We start from the raw sequence: 19278 nt of genomic DNA on the forward strand, positions 1-19278 counted from the left end.
ACCAGTCAAATGTGCTGTCCTATTCCTCCTGCCTTGGTTTAGAACTGAGAGTGCCAAATAATTTATGAAATAAATACGATTTCCACAGGTCTTGCCCAATCTTTCCTGCAAAAGTAGCTTTTCCTGCTTTGCCCAATTCTTTGGCCCAGTTCCCTGTGCCCCATTTTTTTAAAAAATATTTTTATTTATTCATTTGCAAGCAGATAGAGAGAAGAGAGATAGACCGGGAGAATGGGCGCACCAAGGCCTCCAGCTGCTGCAAACAGACTCCATATACATGCACCACTTTGTGCATCTGGCTTTAGGTGGGTACTGGGGGAATTGAACTCGGGTCATTAGGCTTTGTGGGCAAGCACCTTAACTGCTGAACCATCTCTCCAGCCCCCTCCCATTTCTTTTTGACTTCAGAAAACTATTACAGTTCCTATAAATAGTCTTTGCCTTCATAAATGGGCCTACTTTATCTTAAACTGAACTTTCTGTTACAACTACTATTTATTGTTATAAAATGAAGAAAGAAATGAACTAAGCAGAAATATTTCCTCATAAATAAAATGAAAAAAAAAATGCAAGTATACTATTGCACCAACGGGCAATTACAATTAACTCTGTATCATAAATCAGATGAGCAGAGCGCACTTCGAATGCTCTCCTCACAAAGAAATGGTGTTTGAGGTGACACCCTAAATATCCTGATCATTACACAGTGAATATATTCAGCAAAACATCTCTGTTCACCATGAATGTGTGTCATTACTATTTATCACTTAATGAATGTATTTAATTTTTTTTGAGGTAAGATCTCCTTCTAGCCCAGGCTGTTATGGAATTCACTATGTCGTTTCAGGCTTGCCTTGAGCTCACAGTGATTCTTCTACCTCAGCCTCTTAAGTGTGGGGTTAAAGGTGTGTGCAACCATGACGGACTTAAGTTTTTAAAAAGGAGAGACAGAAGGGGGCACCAGGACCTAAAGCAACTGCCAGTGAACTGTAGCTGAATGTGCCTCTTTGTGCCCCTGGCTTTACATGAGTACTGGGGAATTGAACCTGGGTCATTAGGCTTTGTAGGCAAGTGCCTTAACCACTGAACCATCTCTCCAGCTCTAAATTTAACAATAAAAAGGGGGAAGGGCTTCCTTTTCATTCTTTGGATGAGTACTTTTTTTCATATAAGGATTCAACTATTATTATATCTGGAAAATATCTCATTTCTGAGTCTTATTAATAGGTGTGCATGACTAAAAAAGACTACATGGGGGCTGGAGAGATGGCTTAGCAGTTAAGCGCTTGCCTGTGAAGCCTAAGGACCCCGGTTTGAGGCTCGGTTCCCCAGGTCCCACGTTAGCCAGATGCACAAGGGGGCACACGCGTCTGGAGCTCGTTTGCAGAGGCTGGAAGCCCTGGCGCGCCCATTCTCTCTCTCTCCCTCTACCTGTCTTTCTCTCTGTGTCTGTTGCTCTCAAATAAATAAATAAATAAATAAATAAATAAATAAATAAAGACTACATGGCCAAAAACCAAAAAATAAAGTGACTTCCCATTATGTGTGCTGATAACGGTCAGATAATCCCTAAATCTTGGGTTGGGGTCACGCCCACACTCAGGCGGCTATTGATGACTTTGCTCATCTCTCACCCAAGAGGCCTCTAATGTGCGCTGATAACCGTGAAGACGCTCGCTCTAATGTGCTGATGACCGTGAAGATGCTCACTCTAATGTGCGCTGATAACCGTGAAGACCTCCCTCTAATATGAGTGATAACCAGGAAGATGCTCTGCTCCCTCTAATGTGCTGATAACCATGAAGGCACTCACTCTTCATACAGACATCCAAGTCCCCAAATGTAACAAAAGCCTAAAACTAGACCACCATAAGGCTGTGTAGGACAGACTTCCCAACTGCAGTGGTAATTACACATGATGAAGCCGACCATTTCCTTGTCTCCTCCCTACCCTGCTCTATATCTGAGGATCCTTCCTCTGTTCTATACTCAACACAGAGTGTAAGAAAAAAGCAGGCCTGAAAATGATCAGAATGGAAGTTGGGTAACATGTGTATTTATATTTGTATTCTACTGCCTTACCAGGGTTAGTGTTAATCCTCAATCTGGTTTTTGTTTTTTTTTAATTTTTTATTTATTTGAGAGCACAGAGAGAAAGACAGATAGAGGGAGAGAGAGAATGGGCGCGCCAGGGCTTCCAGCCTCTGCAAACGAACTCCAGACGCGTGCGCCCCCTTATGCATCTGGCTAACGTGGGACCTGGGGAACCGAGCCTCGAACCGGGGTTCTTAGGCTTCACAGGCATGCGCTTAACCGCTAAGCCATCTCTCCAGCCCCCTCAATCTGGTTTTAAATTAGAAACTCCCAGGGCTGGAAAATGGCTTAGTAGTTAAGGCACTTCCCTGCAAAACCTTAGGACACGGGTTTGATTCTCCAGGACCCACATAAGCCAGATGCACAAGGTGGCACATGTGTCTGGAGTTTTTTTGCAGTGGCTGGAAGTCCTGGCATCCCCATTTTTTCTGTCTGTCTATCTCTCCCTCTATCTGTCTATCTGCCTCTTTCTCTATCTCTCAAATAAATAGATGCACAAGGTGGCACATGTGTCTGGAGTTTGTTTGCAGCAGCTGGAGTGCCTATTCTTTCTCACTTTCAAATTAATTAATTAATAAAAATAAATAATTTAATATAAAAACCTCATTGTTGGGCTGGAGAGATGGCTTAGTGGTTAAGGCATTTGCCTGCAAAGCCAAAGGATCCCAGTTCGACTCCCCAGGACCCACATAAGGCAGATGCACAAGGGGACACATGCACCTGGAGGTCGTTTGAAGTGGCTGGAGGCCCTGGCACAACCCATTCTCCCCCTTACCCCATGCTGCTTTCTCCCTCTCAAATAAACAAATAAATAAAAATCTATAAAATACGAACAACTGTCATTTTGGTGCACGCCTTTAATGCCAGTACTTGGGAGGCTGACATAGGAGGATCACTGAGTTCAAGGCCAGCCTGAGACTAAATAGTGAATTCCAGGTCAGCCTGGAGTGAGACCCTACCTCAGGAACCAAAAAAATAAAAAAGGGCTGAAGGGATTGCTTAGTCGTTAAGGCATTTGCCTGTAAAGCCAAAGGACCCAGGTTCGATTCCCCAGTACCCACATTAGCCAGATGCACAAGGGGGCGCACGTGTCTGGGGTTCATTTGCAGTGGCTGGAGGCCCTGGCATGCCCATTCTCTCTCTCTCTCTCTTTCTGTCTTTCTCTCTCAAATAAATAAAAATAATTTTTTTAAAAAAATTGGAAACATCTGCCCCTGAAACTCAGCCAGCAACAGCAGAGCGCTAACCATCCTCGGCTCTCTAAGGACAGACCTGCCCTGCTGAGACCTGCTAGTGTGTTATCTAATCCTCTACTGTCCTGCAAGCTTCAGTGAGTGTTCCTCTGTGTGAAAATAACAAAATAACCAAGACTGAAAAATTATCAAGAATTCACACTAAGTGGGCTTGAGAAATGGCTTAATGGTTAAGGCACACGACCTGCAAAGCCTAAGGACCCAGGTTGGATTCCCCAAGGCCCACATAAGCAGTGGCTAATGGCCCTGGCGTGCCCATTCTCTCTCTACCTGCCTTTCTCCCCCTCTCTTTTTCCCTCCCTCTCTCAAATAAATAGACAAAATATTTGAGGGGGGAAAAAAAAAAAAAAAAGGAATTCACACCAAGGACTGTTTACAGACCGCACCCCGAGGTGGCTGCCGTCTCAGCAGAGTTCACTGAACAGTGGAAAAGCGCCATTCCCTGGTAAGAGCTACTGTTAGCAAACGTGAAGTTATGGAAGGTCAGAAAAAGAAGAAAGAACACAGGTTTCAGCTTTGTCACGAAACGTCCGTAACTGAAAATTCACAATGACGGCACATCTTCCTACCATGACTGCATAGGGCTTCATTTCCCAGGCGTGCAGGTTGGTATTATCAATAATAATGGGGGTTACGCCATTCCTCATTGCTTTTCTCGCTGCAACACAACGTTACATGACAGTGAACAACACGGAGCAGGCTCAGCGTCCGCTTCTGCTACAGAGCGTGCTCTACACAATTCCATGCCGCGCAGTTTAGAGCCCGTTATCAGTAATTTTCTCTCCCCCCACCCCGAATCTAGAGTAGCTACGCTATGGCATTCTGCTGCGGATTTGATCAAGCTTCTGCCATAAAATGCATTCACTCTGGGCTGGAGAGATGGCTTAGCGGTTAAGCGCTTGCCTGTGAAGCCTAAGGACCCCGGTTCGAGGCTCGGTTCCCCAGGTCCCACGTTAGCCAGATGCACAAGGGGGCGCACGCGTCTGGAGTTCGTTTGCAGAGGCTGGAAGCCCTGGCGCGCCCATTCTCTCTCTCTCCCTCTATCTGTCTTTCTCTCTGTGTCTGTCGCTCTCAAATAAATAAATAAATAAATAATTTTTTTTTTTTTTAAATGCATTCACTCTGAAGCAGCTACAATCTATGCACGTGACAGGGTTTCTCGGGGCGTTTGGAAAGGAATCGGTCACCTCTTTTCTGGTTCCACTCATGGGCCTCCTCCAGGAAGTCGGGATTAAACTCATAGGAGCCGTCTTCCCTGAAGAAGAACTCATCGGTGCTGAAAATCAGAGCCCTGGGAAAGTCGCGCTGCAATTGCCTGGAAAGTGAAGAAACGAGAGAGGGATTTTTATTACTATGCTATGCAGAGAATCCTGGGGAAAGCGGTGGTTCCTTTCATCTCTAACGCTTAGCAGTTTGTAATTCTGAGGTCACCAGGTTTTTGAGTTTTGCACTTCGTTTAAGAAGACGGCATGGGCTCCTCCGCAGGAGGCAGGAGAGGGCAGAAAGGCCGCTGGGAGGGACCGTGGCTTCTGCTCCTACAGTAACCAGGACTGACAGATCCAAGCTGAGGCTGGGGGCCAGGTGACACCAGCCCCCCAAGGCCAGTCTCCAGGCACCAGCGCCCTCCCCAGACCTCCCGGTGGGCGCCACGCCCCCACACTGCAGCCCTTCCCTTGCCCCTAAACTCTTACCTGTCCTGGGTCCCATTCCTCGGAGCTCTGGCCTCTGTAAGGACCCATCTGAGCAACTAGTCCTTGCTGAGGTGTGAAATGTGGATAGAGGAGATCTGTGTGAGCTACCCTCTTAGGCAACAATTATGTCTTAACAATATCTAAACCAAACGGAAAAAGCATAAGAGAAGGAAAGAAATGAGCTGCTCGTCCACCACTCTGAGTGTGAATCTGAAAATTCCACAGAATTAAAGGAAAAGCATCGAGCCGAAGGGCCATTAAGCTCTGTGCCAGCAAACCTCAGAGATGTTTCCACTTGGAATCCTTGGGCTTTTTTTTTTTTTTTTTTTTGGCAGAAGGTGATATCGGGCCAAGCAGTGACTGGGGACCGTGCAGAGCCGCCTTCCCTCGTCTGTGACAGTCCACGCTAATGAGGGAGGCCAGCGCTAAGTGGACAGGCATGGACTGACTGCAGCGCCGCCCAGCAGAGCAAGGAATCCCTCACGAGTGCAGCGGGGAACCCAAGCATGCGTGGTTGTGCTGCGGTAAGACGCTGACAAGTTAGAGAAAAAGATCGGATAGCCAGAGAGAGGAGTGAGAGAGAGAGAGTTGGCACACACCTTTAATCCCAGCACTCAGGAGGCTGAGGCAGGAAGATAACCCTAAGTTTGAGGCCAGCCTGGGCTAGAGTGAGAACCTACCTCAAAAAACATAGACAGATAGATAGATACATAGAAATAAATATAAATAAAAAATAAATATAAAGAAATAAAAAATATAATGAAATATAAAATATATATAGAATGAGAAGGGTGGGAAATACAAAGAAAAAAGCAGGCACTTCCCTTCTTTGCTTTCAATGTATGTTCTTTTTAATATTTTGATTTATTTATTTGAGAGGGAAAGTATGGGCACCTCAGGGCCTCTTGCCACTGCAAGGGAACTCCAGATGCATGTGCCTGTCACTTTGTGCATCTGGCTTTATGTGTGTGCTGGGGAATCAAACCAGGGCTCCCAGGCTTTCTAAGCAAGCACTTTAACTGCTTAGCCAGCTCTCCAGTCCTCGGTATGGGCTTTTTTTTTTTTTTAAACTTCTAAATCGGTGTGTGCTCTTAATGAAGATGAACAGGGAGCCACCAGGGCCACGCTGGTTCGTCAGAGCTGGCTCAGCCTTGACTGGTCCATCTGCAGTCAATGGTCTCAGCTCATGTCATGGAAAGTGTTGGAAAGACGGATAAAAGGAAAGGCACTAACAAGTGATTTTTGTCAGTAATAATTCACCCACCCAGACTGCCGACAGACAGGCTGTGGGAACAACACGCACTGGAGTACAGGAGAGTGTGAGATCTTTCGGGTAATACAGAGGCTATGAGAGGAAAGAGGAAGGAAATGCCGACACTTTCAAAGGTGAGTAAATAACACGTGCCAGAAACCTCAGGCAACCAAAATTCCTCAGCAGGTAGGAAAGCATTCAGCCGAAAACGATTTCAAAGTAGCTCGGTGTGGTGGCGCACGCCTTTAATCCCAGCACTCGGGAGGCAGAGGTAGGAGGATTGCCATGAGTTCAAGGCCACCCTGAGACTACATAGTGAATTCCAGGTCAGCCTGGACTAGAAAAAGATTTTACCTTGAAAAACAACAAAAATAATTTCAAAGTTAATGTATTTTCTTTGTTAACAGGTTTTGGTGTCATACAAGGAAATCTATCTATCTATCTATCTATCTATCTATCTATCTATCTATATATATATCTATGTCTATAAATCTACATATATATAAACTGGGAGTCTCTTGATAGCCTTCTGGGAATATTCAGCCACGAGATAACATATTTTGCTTTTTTTTCCTTTTCTTCAAGGTAGGGTCTCTCTCTAGCCCAGGCTGACCTGGAATTCACTATGTAGTCTCAGGGTGGCCTCGAACTCACAGTGGTCCTCCTACCTCTGCCTCCCGAGCACTGGGATTAAAGGTGTATGCCACCCCGCCTGGTTCAGCTTTATTTTTTAAAGATATTTTTATTTATTTATTTGCAAGCAGAAAGAGAGAAGAGAAACAGAAAGAGAGAGAGAATAGGTGCACCAGGACCTCTAGCCACTGCAAATGGACTCCAGATGCATGTGCCACTGTGCATCTGGCTTTACGTGGGCACTGGGGATTCAAACCCAGGTCATCAGGCTTTGTAGGCAAGCACCTTAACCACTGAGCCATCTCTCTAGCCCAGAGGTAACATATTTTAATGCTGAAGGACTATTAGTTAATTAGTCAATCGAATTGCATGCTTAACATATGTCTAATGTTAAGTGATATGTTAAGGCACAAAGTACAGCCCCGCTCAGCTTCCTATGACACATGGTGGGAAGAGCTGTACCAGCAAAACACCAAGAGAATTTAGGTCAGAAACAAGAAATCCTGGTAAGGAAAACATTGCAAAGGAGAAACATTTGACTTGGACTTGAAAATTGGGAAGACTTCCACCTGTTGTGGGGAGCAATAAGCAAAGGAGGAAGGTTCAGGATCTGTTAAAAGTGAAGGAATCCGCCGGGCGTGGTGGCGCACACCATTAATCCCAGTGCTCGGGAGGCAGAGGTAGGAGGATCGCTGTGAGTTCGAGGCCACCCTGAGACTACATAGTGAATTCCAGGTCAGCCTGGGCCAGAGTGAGACCCTACCTCAAAAAAAAAAAAAAAAAATCCCAAAAAGTGAAGGAACTCAGGGGGAATTGAGCAAAGACACTGTGGCCTAACTGTGACAAATCATTTGTGAACAACGGTTTCAGTTCTGAGTGCCGCAAGTTCTAAAGAGAAATTTGGCAAGGCTAAGAAAGAAAGTCCACAGCAGAGTGACCAGGCAAACATAAAGTTCACAAAGGAACAAGATCGTCCACTTGGAGTGTTTAAAGTGAAAATAGACAATAAAGATGAGTCCTGGGGCTGGAGAGATGGCTTAGTGGTTAAGCACTTGCCTGTGAAGCCTAAGGACACTGGTTCGAGGCTCAATTCCCCAGGACCCACGTTAGCCAGATGCACAAGGGGGCGCACGCGTCTGGAGTTCGTTTGCAGTGGCTGGAGGACCTCGTGCACCCATTCTCTCTCTCTCTGTCGCTCTCAAATAAATAAACAAAAGAAATTTAAAAAAAAAGATGAGTCCTGCTAGGCCTCAGGTGCTGAAATCTGTTACATGGAAGAAGAAAAAAAGTTGTTTTGGAGCCAGCAGTCTGGGCTGGGCTCAACTGGGCAGTTCTGGGCATCTTGGCTGTGCCCTCTGGTGGGCCGGCGGTCACTGGCACCATGGAGTCCCCAGGAGGCTAACCAAGCCCCGTTTGTGGATAGCATTTTTGCAAGAGGACATGAGCTGACACTGCTAAATGCCAACCACACGGTTTTGGGCAAAGCAAGTCTCTCTGCTGTCCTGCGTTGACAGGACAAGATAATAATTTCCACTTCTTGAAGGAATTGAGAGCAAAGAAAACGTGGCCAGTACCAGATGAGCACAGGGAGAAAAGCTGATGAAAGACGGAGGCAGTAGAAAGAAGACTGGATGGAGCAAAGGCTTTTCTACCACAAATGTTTATTATTTGACTTTAAAGATGCTCAAACTAGCAAGGCATGGTGGTGCACCCTTTAATCCCAGCACTTGAGAGGCAGAGGTAAGAGGATCAGTGTGAGTTCAAGGCCAGCTTGGGACCACAGAGTGAATTCCAGGAAAGCCTGGGCTAGAGTGAGACCCTACCTCAAAAAAAAAAAAAAAAAAAAAAAAGAGAGATGCTCAAACTTAAAAAGTCAAATATGTCCCAGTCAACCTCCACACAAACGCTTTTTATATAAAGATGCCTTAGGAAGGAACCCAGGCAGCTCCAGAAGCCCTGTCACATGTGCGTGTCCTGTTTTTGGTCAGCAATGTATTTGTGACCACTGTCAGGTGTTCATTAGCCTGATGAGAGCTACATTCAGAGTAAAGTAAAAAAGCATAGAGTTTATTTCCCTTCTCTTGTGCGCCAACTATGGAAACATTCCAAGATTTATTTTTCTTTGGGGTTCCTCTCCACCTGGCTCTATTTGTTCTTCCAATAAGTTTCTCTCGCCGGTTTGTTTCTGTTAACATTCTCAGAGCTGGATCTTTCCTCTCGCCTACAATCCTTACCGACTCAGGCTTTGCTCTGCCTTGCCTTCTGCTGCTGATAGCAAGCCTATGCTTTCTATGTTCCCATTACAAGGGCTTTAAGACATGGGTGCCCAGCTCACATTTCATTTTATTTGGCTCATTCACTTCTAGAACATGGACAAAACATAAAACTGCTGTCCTTTTTTAATGAAAACCTTTACTCAGAGTAAATTTTAAATTGTTTAGGTCCATGATGGGGCAAGACCACCTTCTTGTCACTTCTTAAGATGCCATTTACTGCGGGGCCCACAGTCCTGCTAACACACTGCAGGTGGACCTAGAAGTGATTTCCCTTTTAAGGACTCAGGGCAGATTTTGTTCTTTGGTCCATATGATGTTTGTTGCTCAATGACCACCCCTTCCGCAACTAATTTTATCTTTACCTACATGATAAAATAGCACCAATTCAGGACAATGAAACACAAATAAAATAGAAGCGATTAAACAATCTTTAGATTCTTAAGCTTAAGTGTAATCAATAAATACCATTGTATCAGCTTCAGAAGATGAGGAAAGAGCCCCAGCGCTAGCTTTCTTTATGGTAGTCAGGCGTCTCATGCATTAGGAAAATTGAGAAGAAAAGGGAGAAAATAGAAAGGCATTCATTACTTCCATATAACCACCTGCTCCAGTGCCCCCACAAACTCACTTAAAATCACTACCCTCAAACAAACTCAGAGTAAATCTAGACTTCACAACTTATCACTTTTCTGTAATTCATTAACAACTGAGAATAAAAATATTTTGGTAACTACCAGTCTATTTAGTTGAGAATGTCCAATGCTACTATGTAATTTTGACTTGTACGCCTAACTTGATTTGTTTTGTTTTGTTTTTCCAGGTAGGATTTCACTGTAGTTCAGGCTGACCTGGAATTCTCTACGTAGTCTCAGGAAAGCCTTGAACTTGCAGTGAGATCCTCCTACCTCGGCCTCCCAAGTGCTGGGATCCTGGCCTAGGGTGAAACGCTACATCAAAAAACAAAAAAGCTGAGCATGGTAGTTCACGCCTTTAATCCCAGCACTTGGGAGGCTGAGGTAGGAGGATCACCATGAGTTTGAGGCCACCCTGAGACTATAGAGAGAATTCCAGGGCAGCCTGGACTAGTGAGAACCCACCTTGAAAAAATAGGAAAAAAAATATATATCCAATCTTATTCTACTTCATATTTCATACCATCAAATAATGTTCTCTGTGCTTAGTTTTCTCTGCTTGTTTCGATAACACTTGCCTGCACTTGGTCTGTTTGGCTCAGGACCAAACAGATCCACATGTTGTTTCTGGTCACCATGTCCCTTAAACCTCATTTATTCTGATTTTTGTTTTGTTTTGTTTTTACGTTCTACCTGAACTTTTTTGCTTGCAATATTTTAATTAGAAAATGTTTAAAACTATACAAATAAAACCTCTACAAATAAAAACATAAAACACTGCTTATCCTGTATTTCCAGTCACCAGTTATTAACATTTGCTTCATATATGTCTGGCACATATATTTTTGGTGAATTGCATGAAAATCAGGGGCAGACATCTTGACACTTTGTCCCTAAACTCCTTGTTAACTACCTCCTAAAAATAAGAACATTCATCTACATAACCACAATACCATTATCACATATAAAATATTTCTGTAATTCATGTTATATTTTAACATTTTTAAATTTTCCCTGGTGGTCCCCAAAATATTTTTTCTTTTGTTTTATGTGTGGCCTTTAGTTTAGTTTAGTTTAGTTTTTTAGTTTTTCAGGGTATGGTCTCACTCTAGCTCAGGCTGATCTGGAGTTCATTATGTAGTCTCAGAGTGGCCTCGAACTCACAATGATCCTCCTACCTCTGCCTCCCGAGCGTTTTTTGATCTAAAACTGTCCTCATGCCCCTTTGGTTCTTTTGGAAGCATTCAGATTCATGTGTCTCGTTGTTTGTTTGGGACTAGGTCCAAGTTAAATATTTCCAAAGGAAAATGCCAAGGAGTTGGTGTGCTTCCTCCACTCACATGACAACTTGCCTCATCATGCTAAGTTGGGACATTTGGCTAAAAAGCAGTGTCAGCTACACTTTTCTACTATGCAAAGGCATTGCTCGCTTCTGTGGCATTACTACGTGGGCATGACACAGAAAGACCAAGTCATCGCCACTGATCTTGCCTGAAGCAAGGGCTGCATTTGTAATTCCTTTCATATTTACTACGTAGAATTGTTTTTAATAACTTATTTATTTGAGGGAGAGAAGAAGAGGCAGATAGAGAGAGAATGGGCACGTAAGGGCCTCCAGCCACTGCAAACAAAATCCAGACACATGTGCCACCTCATGCATCTAGCTTTCCTGGGTACTGGCGACTCAAACCTGGGTCCTTAGACTTCACAGGCAAGTGCCTTAACCTCTGAGCCATCTCTCCAGCCCTAGAACTATTTTATAAGGAGCTTTCCCCTTCCTCTTTATAATCTTTACCACAATTACTTTTTTTTCCTGCTATGTAGTTCAGACTAGCTTTGAACATACAATCTTACACAAGCAGCTCCTGAACACTGGGATTACAGGCATGCATGACCACACCCAGTCATTCATTTACATATTTATTTGCACATGTGTGTACATCTGCTGCAAATGAATACTAGCTGCTTGTGCCACTTTTTGCATCTTGGCTTGGGAATTTAACTATGGCCATCAGGCTTTGCAAGCAACTGCCTTTAACTAGTAAGCCATCTCCCCAGCCCCACTTTTTCCTTTCGGTTTTTCTTTTGTTTAGACAGTGTCTTGCTATGGAGTCCTGAAAGGTCTGGAACTTACTATGTAGACCAGGCTGGCCTTGAACTTGGGGAGATCCCCATACCTCTGACTACTGGGATTATAGGCATGCACCACCACAGTATTTTTTAAAATATTTTTATGTATTTATTTGCAAGCAGACAGAGAAGGGGGTGCATCAGGGCCTAAATTCCAGACACATGTGCCACTTTCTGCATCTAGCTTTACATGGGTACTGAACATGGGAATTGAACTGGGGTCATTAGGTTTTCCAGGCAAATGCCTTAAATGCTGAGCCATTTCTCCAGCCCCCCACAATAACATTCTTTATGATGTTCAAACTGCCTTAAATTTAGCCAGTAGATACTCTTCAAGCTGGATCTGCTATGAAAACCTTTAGTAAACTTTAGTATCTGTTTTTACTTTCTAATTAGCAAAGGTATACATACTCGAGTACAGGAAGTTTTGAAACATTAATAGGCAAAAGGGGGAGGTTCCTATATCCCTCCATCTAAAAATGATTATTAACATTTTGGACTTCTTTCTAGGATACACATAAAACTTTCTGTTTCATTTGCTACATAAAAACAGGAATGTGAACTGGAGAGGTAGCTTAGAGGTTAAGGTGCTTGCCTGTAATGCCAAAGGATCCAGGTTCAATTCCCCAGGACCCATGTGTCTGGAGCTCATATTCAGTGGCTAGAGACAATGACACACCCATTTTCTCTCTGTGTAATACATAAAATTAAAATAAAATGGTAAAACAATAAAAAGGGAATGTAATATAGAGAAGATTTAGTTTTTTTAAAAAAATACACTTATTTATATGTGTGCATGGGCATAGCAGGGCATCTTGCTGTTGCAAACACATGCCAGATGCTTGTGCTTTTTTCTCTTTTCTTTTCTTTTTTTTTTTTTCCAAGGTAGAGTCTCACTCTAGCCCAGGCTGATCTGGAATTCACTATGTAGTCTCAAGATAGCCTCAAGCTCACTGCAATCCTCCCACCTCTGCCTCCCAAGTGCTGGGATTAAAGGTGGTGTGCACCACCATGCCCAGCCATCCAGCCATTGTACTGTTTTTGCATCTGGCTTTAGGTGGGTACTGGAGAATTGAGCCCGGGGCAGCAAATTTTGCAAGCAAGCTCCTTTAACCACTGAACTATTTCCCCAGCCTGAATAGCAAGTTTTCACCAATAATTTTTTTTAATGTTTTATTTATTTTGAAAGAAAGAGTAAGAATCAGAGAGGGAGAGAGAGAGAGAGAGAATGGGCATGCCAGGACCTCCAGTCACTGCAAACAAACTCTGGATGCATGTGCCACCTTGTGCATCCTACTTTATGTGGGTACTGGGGAATTGAACCTGAGTCCTTTGGCTTTGTCAGCAAGTACCTTAACTGATAATCCAGCTCTCTAGCCTACCAATAATGTTTTTTTAAAAATATTTTATTTATTTATTGATTTGAAAGAGAGAGAGAATGTGTGTGCATCAGGGCCTCTAGCCACTGCGAATGAACTCCAGAAACATGCACCACCTTATGCATCTGGCCTACATGGATGCTGGGGACTTGAACCTGGGTCCTTAGGCTTTGCAGGCAAGTGCCTTAGCCACTAAGCTATCTCTCCAGCCCCCAATAATGTTTTAATGGCAAATTATTTCCCACCTTATGAAATATTCTCCTACACCATTTTAAATGACAGGGCTATGGATGCATATGGTTTCCCTATCATCTACACTATGGCTACCCTTCAGTTTGTTCCTCATTTCTCTGATTATAAATAAGACTTTTTTTATATTTGTTGTTCATTGAGAGATATTCTTTTGTAAACTGCATTTGATTGCTAATTAAGCCTCCTTATTGGGAGATTTGTCTTATTGAATTTCAATTTCTTCTTGAGACAGCCATTGCCTTCTAACTTTGTTTATAACAATCTTTTTTATTTTTTAATATATTTTATTTATTTATTTATTTATTCGAGAGAGAGAGAGGAAGAGAATGGACGCACAGGGCCTCCAGCCACTGCAAATGAATTCCAGATGCATACACTCTCAATCTTTAACATATAGAATCTAAATAATTTAAAATGTTTTCAGAGAGTTGGAGATATTGCTCAGTGGTTAAGGCACTTGCCTGAAAAGCCTAAGGAGTCAAGTTCAATTCCCCAGTACCCGTGGAAAGCCAGATGCACAAGGTGGCACATGCATCCGGAGTTCATTTCTGGTGGCTGGAGGCCCTGGCATGTCCAGTCTCTCTCTCTCTCATAAATAAATAAACAAATAAATAAGTAAAAAAATTAAAAATTGTAACCTGGTCACATATAGTCCTACTTTTTACTTTCAAATTTATACCTTTGATTGAACATTTAAAAGTCTCACCCCAAGATTGTGTAAATATAACTATACTATATCTATCTCCTCCTCTATCTAAAATTTTATGTTACTATGTACTATTAAAAATCCAACTTGGGCCAGGTGTGATGGCACATGCCTTTAATCCTAGCACTCGGGAGGCAGAGGATCACTGTGAGTTCAAGGCCAGCCTGAGACTACATAGTGAATTCCAGGTCAGCCTGGGCTAGAGACCCTACCTTGAAAAACCAAAAAAAAAAAAAAAATCCAACTTTTTTGTTTTGTTTTGTTTTTTGCTTCCTAGTAGCCTGGTTTTCCCCAGACTATTTAGGAAATGCTTTATCGATTCCCTCATTGTTTTGAAATAATTTTACTACCCACCAATGCCTGCACATGCTTAGGGTTTGCTCTGTTTAGCCTGATGCAGAGAACACGTTGTCTCAGTTATCTTCTTTTCCAGTTTTCCTTCTCTGTCGTATTCAGTAGCTGAGAATATTTCCTTTATAAAACTTATACTTTTGGTTTAGTTTCTTGTTTTACTGAAGAAATGTATGGAAACAGTGTCAAATAAAAACGCATTACCTTCTCATCTTCAGTTCTGGTCACCACATTTGGCTCAAGTTGGCTGCTCCAGTAATTTTTCAAGAGTGCGAGAAACTGTCAGCGCTCAGCTTTGGAATGGCTTCCTAACAATCCCGTGCAGTAACCGATATTTCCTCCAGCCTCTGCGTAAGGAAACTGGCGCTCCAAGCAAACCCCTTGGACTGCTGAGCCATCTCTCCAGCCGCCACTTCAGGAGCCTGAGGGTCTCACGCCCGCACAGATTCCCAGTTTCTAAGCGGTGCAGCCAAGGTTTTGCCTCGGGTCCGAAGCGAATCAGAGCAAGCACATGCGATTCTGGTTGTTTCCACACATGGGCAGTGCGAAGCCGGAGTCCAGCGTCCCTTCACCTGCAGTCACCAGTCTCTCTTGTCTTCCTTATTATGACATTTTCACAACTGCAGATCGCTACTGTACTTCGGCCATATCCCTTCCCACCAGCCCCCCCTCCCCCCCCCCATGCCCCTGCAACCACCATTTTTAATGCCACTGCCTCCCCAGCCTTCACATCCATGGGAAGAGAGACACAGGATTGGGGATGTAGCTCAGTGGTAGTGGGCTTGCCTGCCATGTGCGAGATCCTCGAGTCTATCTCCAATATACCACCAATAAGAGAGGAACAAAATTGGGCTGGAGAGATGGCTTAGCGGTTAAGCGCTTGCCTGTGAAGCCTAAGGACCCCGGTTCGAGGCTCAGTTCCCCAGGTCCCACGTTAGCCAGATGCACAAGGGGGGCGCACGCATCTGGAGTTTGTTTGCAGTGTCTGGAGGCCCTGGCATGCCCATCTCTCTCTTTTTCTCTGTCTTTCACTCTCAAATAAATAAATAAATAAATTTTAAAAAGAGAGAGGAACAAAATTAAAAAAGGAAGCCAGGTATGGTAGCACATGCCTTTAAAGTGCTGAGGTAGGAGAATCTCTGTGAGTTGGTGACCAGCTTGAGACTACATAGTGAATTCCAGGTCACCCTGGGCTAGAGCAAGATCCTAGCTTAGAGAAAGAAGAATGAGGAGGAGGAGGGAAAGAAGGAGGAGGTTGAAAAAAAAAAAAAAAAGGAGGCCAGAGCACTTCAAACTATAGCTTTACAGTTGGGCAATGCAACCCTGTCCCCAAATGGCTCCTAAGAGAGGAGAGGGAGCTAGCTCACAGCATGTGGGGCTGTCTTGTGGGGCATGCTGAGGTAATGAATTTATTTATCACCTCTCAATTCTATACTCAGAATGTCTGACACCGCTAACAGAACCCTTGTCATCTTTGTTCTGATTCCATTCTTCCCTCCTTTGTCTTCTGTGTGACTGTTGACTTCCTGCATCGATTCTGCTTATCTCTATCTCGAAAACACTTTAAAGTTCCAAAAACTGCTTTGAAATCTTTTAAACACACACACAGAGATATATGATTTTGCTTTTTAATTTTCTGCTCCTCAGTCAACAGCTTTCATATTTCAGAGTCCTCATTTCTCCTTGCCTTATTATCACAAAGAATTTTTCAATATAGACAAAAATAATTAAATAGAAAAGAGATGCCACAACAAACGCCATATATAGCTCTCCCCACCTAGAGCTGACAATCACTAACATTTTCTCATATTTGTTCTCTTGGCTCAGTTCAACTCTGCACCTTAACCCTGATATTCCCAGACTCCTTCCGTACACTCCACTTCTCTCCACAGCGCTCATTATCTCCTGACATACCATATAAATCCCTTAGAGTTACAATCATTCCCCTACCTCGGGCATACAAGGTCCACTTGGGCAGGATCTTTGCTTTGTTCACTGGTGATTCCCAAGTACCTAGAACACTGCCTGGAACATAGTAGACACTCAATAAATATTTGTTGAATTGGAAACATGAAGAACATTACATATTTGAGATCTATTCATGTTCATATACAATAAGATATATATATATATATATGTATATATATATATATATATATATATATATATATATATATAGTGCTAGATTATCCACAAAAATAATAAACATAACTAACATTAAATGCTCAGTGTGTGCCAGGCACTATTCGAATGGTTTCACATGTCTCACATGTTGCTCAAGGAGACCTGGGAGATAAACACTAGTAACCTACACGTTATAGACCAACAGTGGCACAGCTGGTTGAAATCCTGGTCCCCAGCCCCAGGTTCAGCACTGGAAGTTGAACAAGCCACAAGGACTTTTCCATTTCTCCAGGGACACATAAAGTGTTGGCAATTTTCCCAGATGAAACCTTTTTTTAAAAAAAACTTTTATTTTTATTTATTTGAGAGAGAGAGAGAGAGAGAGAGAGAGAGAGAGAGGCAGAGAGAGAAGGACAGAGAGAGAATGGGCGCAGCAGGGCCTCCTGCCACTGCAAACTAACTCCAGATGCATATGCCCCCTTGTGCATCTGGTTTACATGGGTTCTGGGGAATCAAACCGAGGTCCTTTGGCTTTGCAGGCAAACGCCTTAACCGCTAAGCCATCTCTCCAGCCCCCAGTATGAAACTTTTGCAATGGCCTTCACTGCACACGTGTGTGGTGCTACAGCGCACACCTCAAGTCAATGGCTATGAAAGCCTTTGTTTCTTGTTTTGTTGACAGCAGAGCACATGCCCTTGAAAATGGCCTTCTTTCCCCAGAAAGTATTGCCTATGAGAGGGCATATATTTGGTGAAGTTAGGGCTTTTTCTCTCTTCCTGTCACTTTTTTTTTTTCCCCCCAAGATAGAGTCTCTCTGTAGCCCAGGCTGACCTGGAATTCACTATGTCGTCTCAGGGTGGCCTTGAACTCATGGTGATTCTCCTACCTCTGCTTCCCAAGCGCTGGGATTAAAGGCGTGTGCCACCACGCCCGGCATCCTGTCACTTTATTCTAAGCATATAGATATATACCAGGTAGACAGGAGGAAATAAATACTTGGTGAATTATGAATGGCTTTTGGATATAAAGTCCTCTAGATATAATTATGCAAGCTCCTTTTTTTAACATTTTTAAAATATTTTATTTACTTATTTGTAAGCAGAAACAGAGGGGAATGAGAGAGAGAGAGATAGAGAATGAATGTGCCAGGACCTCTAGCCCCTGCAAACTAACTCCAGATGCACGTACCACTTTGTGAATCTGGCTTTACATGGGTACTGGGGAAATCAAGCCCAGGTTATTAAGCTTTGCAGGCAAGTGCCTTAAGTGTTGAGCCATCTCTCCAGTCCTGCAAACTCCTTTTTGTAAATATAAATTTTACTTATTTATTTGTGAGAGCAAGAGATAAGGAGGCAGAGGGAGAGAGATAGAGATAGAGAAAAAGAGAGAGAATGGGCGTGCCAGGGCCTCCAGCCACTGCAAATGAGCTCCAGACACATGCTCCACCTTGTGCATCTGGCTTACATGGGTCCTGGGATATTGAACTGAGGTCCTTTGGCTTTGCAGGCAAATACCTTAATGGCTAAGCCATCTTTCCAACCCTTAACTTCCCCCTTACCCCTGAGGTAGAGTCTCACTCTAGCTCAGGCTGACCTAGAATTCACCATGTAGTCTCAGGGTGCCCTTGAACTTACAGTGATCCTCCTGCCTCTGCCTCCCAAGTGCTGAGATTAAAGGTGTGTGCCACCACGCCCGGCCCAAACTCTTTTTATACTACCCCAAAATGTGTGAGACTCTTCTCAAGCCCATCCTCTAAAGTAGCCTGGCATTAAAGATTATTCTGGGACTCTAGCACTTTTCCTGGGATGCTAAGAGAATTTTCCTGAGGGATTCTAAGCCAAAAAACAAGAAATCCAGAAGCCTGGAGCCCAGGAGAGACCATGGCTACAGAGCCTGCTGAGGGCTGGTATGGTGGAATGTTGATGGTGTTGCCAACTACCACATCAGGGCAGAGCCCTGCCCTTGAAGAGACGGCTTTCAGCCAGGCTCTGCCTCTCTCCCCATCTGTTTATCATTGTATCGTATTGGAAAGGCATCATTTCACTCCCCAAGAGACCTCTGGTGTACGACCAGACCACGGAGGCTTTGGGAGCATCTGCAGCAAGTTCCCCGGAGGTTGCACGGTTCGAATTTGCTTTTCTCTCACACACCTCCCAAATAGGGCATGTAAATGAGACACAAAACCAGACCTCACTGGCACCAGGGGGGTGTGGTCCTACTTCTCTCTGGTAGAGGTTCCTCTTAATGTATTGTACAAGAACAGCCTGCCATCTCTTTTAGCAATGTGACAAGTTCCTTTTATCTGTTTATCAAACAATCATGTTCAGTCATGCTCAGAGATAGGGAAGGGATTAAGCATGCCTAAAGCAGTACTTAAAAAAAAAATTTAACCAGGGTACAGTGGCGCACCCCCTTAACCCCAGCACTTGGGAGGCAGAGGCAGGAGGATCTGTGAGTTCAAGGCCACCCTGAGACTACAGAGTGAATTCCACGTCAGCCTGGGC

At 43.7% G+C, this 19278-nt stretch overlaps 1 protein-coding gene across 2 annotated transcripts in view; it reads right to left on the reverse strand.

Annotated features, from left to right (window-relative positions):
* N4bp2l1 (NEDD4 binding protein 2 like 1) overlaps positions 1–19278 on the reverse strand; it is a 36616-nt gene that overhangs the window by 3135 nt on the left and 14203 nt on the right. For both annotated transcript variants that reach the window (XM_045155411.1, XM_045155412.1), the window contains exons 2-3: positions 4535–4662; positions 3917–4005 (exon numbers count right to left, since the gene is read on the reverse strand). In XM_045155411.1, the coding sequence (XP_045011346.1) occupies positions 3917–4005; positions 4535–4662 (217 nt within the window). The remainder of the gene's footprint in view (positions 1–3916; positions 4006–4534; positions 4663–19278) is intronic.

The sequence above is a fragment of the Jaculus jaculus genome, chromosome 7, assembly GCF_020740685.1.
Source record: "Jaculus jaculus isolate mJacJac1 chromosome 7, mJacJac1.mat.Y.cur, whole genome shotgun sequence".
NCBI lineage: Eukaryota > Metazoa > Chordata > Mammalia > Rodentia > Dipodidae > Jaculus > Jaculus jaculus.